We start from the raw sequence: 7,426 nt of genomic DNA, 5'->3' as shown, positions 1-7,426 counted from the left end.
ATTGGTCGGTAAAAATAGAAACATGAAATATCTTACAACCAGTAGGAATCATGGTTATGAGACACGTTGCATATCAATCAATCAGTCAGTCAATCATTCAACCAGTCAGTGATTCAATTAATCAATTGATCAGAACAAGAAAATAATTAGATACATAGAGGGTAAATTTTAATGCAATGCAAAAAGCGATATTACATTAACTTCACTAAGTTAGATTGCATAATTTATTCAATAATATTTACATAATTTATTCATTAACACTTGCATAATGTATGCATACATTCATTTTTATAGGTTGCCGGCTTAATATAGTCTGAAGGAACACGACAACGAGATCAATCATGATAATGACGACGACGAAGATGATGTGACGACAACCGTAATATAATAACTCGATCAAGATGAGAAACGTTGATAAACTATGTTAAAAAAAAGTGGCCGACCGACCGGATGAAGATCATAAATGTCTGCTGGTCGATATCAATTGCGTCGTGACGTCAGCAGCATCAACAAAAAACTCATTAACGAAATCCTCAACAAAAGTGGCAATTAATAATGATGGACTTCCTAATTGAAGGAGCCTTTAACAACCAGTTTAAATAAATTACAAAGATTAATAACAATTTGGAATGGAAGCAATTGTTAAAAGAATGAACAAGCGAAAAATCAAAACGAACGAACGAATGGAGGAAAGCAAAAAAGAAAGAATATTTATCAAATTGTTTACTGAACGATGTATCATTGAAAGCACTTTAAAAATAAATCAGCTCAACAACAACTCAACTTGGAAAATGCAAATATACAGACATGAACTGTGCACACAGCTATACACACATACGAACAAAGAAACAAACGTCTCCAGACAGATACAAGCATACATACATTTGAATATACGATACATACAGCCATATATATATATACAAATAAACAAAACATACAGTCACATACATACATACAAACGTACACACCCATACAAACAAACAAACACAGACAGACGGAAACATTCAAACGGATGAAGTGATATTTTCATCATGAAGCATCATCGATACGGCCATCTTGAAATCCCAGCAATATTTTTGCAACAACATCAAACATCTGGATTCAGAGGCTATGCCTAATTTGCATAATTTATTCAGCTTTAGCTTGCGCCCTGCCTTCTCTTTTGACCAATCAGAGGCCTCTAATGCCTCTTCTGATTCCTCCCATGTCGACCCAGCTACCTCATTCATCAGAGCTCTTACCATTTGTGCTCTGACGTCATTGTGGTTGTTGTTGTTGTTGTTCGTGAATTTGGGCAGTTGTTGGGGAAAGGTGATTTTGTTGTTATGATTGAAGTTGTGAAATGTTGACGTAGTTGTTGATGTTGGAGTTGTCGGAGTTGCGAGTTTGTGCTGTGATTGTGATTGTTGTTGTGGTTGTAGAATTGTTTTATTTCGTTGTGGGAGCAGAATACTGTTGCTGCTGTTGATTTTGTTGTTACTACTGTGAACTGCATAAGTGTTGTTGTCAATTTGGCTGTCGATGTTGCTGTTGTTGTTGTTGAATACGAGTTTCGACTTGCTCGTTGTTGGTTGATGTGATTTCTGCAGCATGAAATCATTAAAATTTGCATACGTTTCATTATTCCCCACTTTCTTGTCACCTTTCTCTATTTTAAGTCTTTTGTTGGCGTCGACGTCATTTTTGTTGCTGACGGGATGGTCTATTGAAAATGACGTCATCGTAACGACTTCGTCACCATTATGGTAGACATCATCATCGTCGTCGTCATCGCTTACCTCCTCCTCACCAGCATCTGGAGAATTATTTCGATGTTCAATTTCTTGCAGCATAAAGTCATCATAGTTTGCGTATATGTCTGTTGTCGTTGTTGATGTTGTTGTTCCTGATGGCGTTGATGATGTTGCTGTTGTGTATTCACTGGTGTTGCAGTAAATGTCTTGATGTAGTTGTTGGTAGTGTTGTTGTTGTCGTTGCGTTAAAGAGAACTGTTTTGCTGATGTTGTTGTTTGTTGTTGTGATTGTTGTTGCGATCGTTGATGCAATTGTTTTTCCAATTGCAACTTCAAATCTTTCTTGTGGAAGATTGGTTGAGGAGATGAAGCGAGTGTTGCTGCTGTTGTTGGTGTTGATGTTACTTCCGCTACATGTTGTTGTTGTGATGACATCAATGCATGTCGCGGAGATGATGAAGACTTTGCAGCAGCAGCAGCAGTTGATGATGACTTTGCAGCAGCTGCAGCTAATGATGACGACGACGACAATGGCGGCGGTGACATTGGTGATGCAATGAATAAGTTCCTGAACTTTGTGTAATCTATTGTGCCACTGTCAACATTTTGACAACCTTGTTCATGTTGTTGTTGTTGCTCTGTAATTTTTCTGCCATTACAGTAAGTAGCATCAACAAAACCACCCAAATTATAATTATTATTGTTTTTATTATTGTTGTTGTTGTTGTTGTTGTTGTTGTGTGTGCAATTAGGAATGAGGTAGGCAGTATAGCTATCGTCTGATAATCTCTGAGTGCTGCAATAAATAGAAATAAATGGTTTCATTCCAGTAAACACTAATTTCTAACTAGGAATGAATGAATGAATGGATGGATGGATGAATGAATGAATGGATGGATGAATGAAACGATAATGTTCCAACTATTTAAAACGCTAACGAAACGAATGAAAATGCATATAAAGTTGATATATCAGGTGATGGCGGGCAGACCTAGCAATGGAGTCGGTGATGGGTGGAGGTAGAGGGGTGCCATCAATGGAACCATCAAACATCTCCATGACATCAATTTTATTTGGAATGTTGGTGAAGTTGCTGCTGCTGCTGCAGAACAAATTATTGTTGTTGACGCTGTTGTGGATGACGATGATGTTGTTGGCTATTAACTTTTTCTTTGATTTTTTTCTGCTGTTGTTTCTATTGGCTTTGTTGTTGATGTTTTTGTTGTTGTTGATGTTGCCAGGTGGTGCGGTTTTGTTGATGTGATTGTTTTTGATGTTGTTGTTGTTGTTGATGATGTTGTTGATGTTGTTGTTTTTAATGCTGTTGCTATCAATATCAACCAATAGCCCTTCAGTAACAACTGCACCACTAATATCATTGTTGTTGTTGTTGTTGTTATTGAATGGATGATGTTGTTGTTGTGGGGAGTGGCAGACCTGTGGGGAGTGGCAGACCCCGAAGTCCCCTATTTCACCGGGAAGGGGGTAGAATAAAGAACCAGGACGATCTTTCGTTGGTTTTTTATTCTTTACTGCTGCTACTGATGACGATGATGATGACGGGTTCGGAGATTTGGCTCTAGTTGGTCTTCTGATGTTGTTGTTAGTGGACCCTCTCTTTGGCTGGTAGAAGCCTGGTGATAAAAATTATAACTAATTATAATAATAATGAAATTAGCTGGCTGGTTGATAGATAGATTGATTGATTGACTGATTGATTGACTGATTGGTTGACTGATTGGTTGGTTGATTGGTTGGTTTTCAAATACAGACTTCTTGATATGACTTCACTTCTGCATCTAATGTCTGGTGGTAGAGTCGGGTTCTTCAAATATTTCCTGATTTAAACGACAATTATAAAATTATATTATTATATAAAATTATATTATTATTATTATCATCATCATCATCATCATAATAATAATAATTACCATCATATGGTCGACAAACAAAACTGCGACAAGAGACGCACCACATCATTGCGACAAGAGACGCACCACCACCCACACCACCACACCACATCATCATCATCACTTACTCATCAATGAACGACGGATTTCCCCACATTCCCCCACCACCGTCGGCGTGGCCCGCATGCACCAGACTGTTCTTAAGGGGACTGCTGATATCATCACCTGGACATCATAGTGGTGAGGATGGTGAAGTTATCGTTGGTGACGACAGTAATGATGAAGTTGGAGAGGAAGAAGAGATAAGATGAAGGAAAGTGCACAAGTTCAAGCAAACTCGTCTGCATATTCTCTCTCTCTCTCTCTCTCTCTCTCTCTCTCTCTCTCTCACACACACACACACACATCATCATCATCTTTATCACCATCCTCCTCACCTGATATCTTCCTCATGGGATCAACGAGAGTTCTCGGGAACATTCCAGTTAGTGTGGTCCTCTTGTTTTGACCGAACCACCAATGATGAGTCGGCCTGTCGTCATCATCATTTTGATGGTTATGACAAAGATGATAGCGTAATGGCTAAAGTGCCTGCCACTGTTGCTGCAGTTGCCGGGTTCGAATACAAGAAGATCCCCGCCTATACATGCATGCAATGTGTGTGACGAGAAGATGAACCACGTGCATTTATATGCACTCAATATATACTACGTGAAAAGAATGATGATGATGATGATGACGACGATGATGATGATGACGACGATGATGATGATGACGACGATGGTGATGACGTAGACGATGATAAAAGAAATGAATCCCACCTGCCGTCAATAATAATCACCAAATCATCTTTCTCCAAATCGAGGAAACCTCCGCCCCCATCAACAACATCATTATCATCACCGCCGACATCATTATCATCAGCAAGAGGATTGGCAATCCTTCCATTGTTCCGATCGTTATCATCACGGTCAGCTCTGCCAGAGCTATTGTTGTTATATCTAGCTAGCGATACATACTCTTCTGGAGTGTTCTGTATGTAGGTTGGTGTGGGATGATGTTGACAACAATCATCATCATCATCCTCGTCAATATTCTCCTCATCAACATCATCTTCATCAGCAACTGAAACCTCAATGAGCAGAGACTTCAAAGTTTTAAAATCCGGACGATCGCTCGGCCTGCACGCCCAACACTTTTTGAGGATGTGCTCGTAGAACCTGCTCGGACATCTCCTCGGTCTCACTAATCGATCGTTCGGTGAGTCGATACGTTGTAATATCTTCGTCCGGGAGCGAAAGTCAAAAAAGAAATATTCACAAATCAAAAAAAAATTAACTAATTTATTACTTTCAGCAAAAAGAAGGAGGTATCAGTCTTGTTTGGTGATAATTACTAATCATAATATAATAATTAATGCGCAAAATTAACTGAAGACCCACGACTAACCTCCCCCCCGTTGAGGCCCACCCAGGGTTCTTCCCCCCCACTGAAAATCTCCCACATAACCACGCCAACCATCCAACAATCGCTGGCGTGTGAGAAATGTCGGAGCTTCAAGCTTTCAGGGGCACACCTTGTTTCGGATGGTTTGATTGGTCAACTTTAATGGATCGATTTGAGAGATAGAAGATGATTGGTTGATTAGTTTGCTATGTGTAGATGATTGTTTAATAGGAGAGATCGATGATTGTTGTTTTGTTGAATGTTCTTTAGATCAGAGCCATACAAACATTTTAGTTTCGCAGGCTGATACTGAAGTTTACAGATATGACGCCAGCCACCACCACCATCACCACCAATAGATCAATTGCCTAAACAAGAACCACTGCACACACACAAACACGTTACAACTTTCATTCAGAATATATAAAGCTTAAATAAATTATTTGAACTGGCGATTTAAGTGATGAAGCAATCCATTCGGACAGTCACCATGCAAATGGCATCTTCTTCTTCTCACTCATGACGTAATGATCTCCGTGCGATGACAACGATCTCATCAGCCCAAAATCACCTATCTTCACCTTCAATCAATCAATCAATCAATCAATCGATCCATCAATAATCAACCAAACAACCAGTCAACCAACTAATCAATCAGCCAGCCAGCCAAACAATCGACCAACCCTCTCAAGTGACATCATAAAAATATTCCTGGCAGCAAGGTCTCTATGAATGAGATGGAGTGATTGAAGGTAGACCAGGCCATCACAGATCTGCAGCATGTAGCTGTGCAGTGTGGTCAGCAGAGGCAGGTTTCGGCAGTGGTGGTCGGGGTGCCGAAGGTACGTTAGCAAGGAGCCTAGTGGAGCTAGTTCTGTAACCTGGAGAGTTGGTTAGTTGGTTGGTTGGTTGGTTGGTTGGCTGGTTAGTTGAATGATTTTTTATTAATTAGGTGATGATAACATGAAAAAATTTTTGATAAACAATTAGTTGCAGGAATTAAAAATTATCTTTTAATTTTTCAAAATCATCATTATCACAATCTTTGTAACTTTTTATTATCACCAACAACAACATCATCACCAACATCATCATCACCAACAACACTCCCATCATCATCATCATCATCATCATCATCCTCACCATCATGAGCGGATTTGAAAGTACAACCCCATATAAATGGATGATGTTTGGATGGTCGAGTGAGTACATCGTTCTCACTTCATCCATAAACTCCTCCATCGATCCATCCATCTCACCTTTCAATGTTTTTACTGCTACTGGAATCTGTATGTGTGTCACAGCAACCAACCAATCATAAACCAGCCAACCAGCAACCATCCAATCATCAACCAGTTAATAATAATTAACCAGCCAATCACAAGCCAGTCAACCTTATTAACAGGTGAAGTCATCCAGATAGCCTTTCTAACCACACCAAATGAACCATCCCCAAGCTTGCAAACAAAATGAAGATCTTTCTCATTTATTAAACATTTCAGCGCATCACTGTTTGATGACATCATCGATGACATCAACATCACTGGGGATGTTGGTTGTTGCTGTGGTGTGGTTACGGACTGTTTAACTGGAAGAATCTATAGGATTAAAAGTGAATTGAAGTATACATACTTCATAATAAATTCTTAAATATTTAATTCCTTTATATTTTTATGTAGATAAATACCATATAATAACCACAGAAATAAAAACTCTAAACATAGAAGTGAGATTGCTAATAGCAAAGAACCTTAGTTAGGAATGATTTTCTTCCTTGGTGTTTTTTAACACAGTCAAGCAGACGCCTGATGGCTGGCCGACCCATTCCTATTCCTTCAAGATCTTCCGGTTTGACATAGTCGAAATGTGATAGCCTTTGAATTAGTGTCAGGTTGGTTTGTGTTAAGCAAATAAGTCAGTTGTTTTAATTTAAAAAACGAACCCACCCACCTGGTAACCTGCAGATCATCTCTTAATTTGATGTAGAATTGATCTAGTTGAATTTCTTTCAATAGCTTCAACAACCAATCAGAAGTGTTGTTTTCTTTTGTAGACATCTTCTCTTGTTAAACTTTTTTAAAGAGTTATTTTATATGGATGGGTAGGTAGGCAGGCAGTTATTTAATTAGGCACAGGCAGTCAGTTTTATTCAAATATTTTCAGATCAAATTGGTCAATTTTCAAAATAAAACAATCCTTAATTTAAAATTTTACCTCTTTTTTAGCTTTTCTATTTATTTTTATTTTATAATTAAATATTTTCAAATTTTTTTAATGTTTTTCTAATAAATAGAATAAATTTTAAATAAGAGTATAAAATTAAAAAAAATATAAAAT

The 7,426-nt window shown here is 38.3% G+C and overlaps 1 protein-coding gene across 1 annotated transcript; it reads right to left on the bottom strand.

The window, feature by feature from the left end:
• Positions 1-4,790: 4,790 nt before the first annotated feature.
• HELRODRAFT_122144 (hypothetical protein) lies at positions 4,791-7,119 on the bottom strand (the record flags this gene model as incomplete). The annotated part of the gene is made up of 8 exons (XM_009031442.1): positions 4,791-4,925; positions 5,093-5,219; positions 5,579-5,670; positions 5,773-5,970; positions 6,233-6,376; positions 6,472-6,687; positions 6,840-6,963; positions 7,040-7,119. Coding segments are annotated over 8 exons (1,116 nt in total), but the record flags the coding sequence as incomplete, so codon positions are not given.
• Positions 7,120-7,426: the final 307 nt, after the last annotated feature.

This window comes from Helobdella robusta, assembly GCF_000326865.2.
Source record: "Helobdella robusta unplaced genomic scaffold HELROscaffold_74, whole genome shotgun sequence".
NCBI lineage: Eukaryota > Metazoa > Annelida > Clitellata > Rhynchobdellida > Glossiphoniidae > Helobdella > Helobdella robusta.
This window is presented reverse-complemented; position numbering and strand designations above follow the sequence as displayed.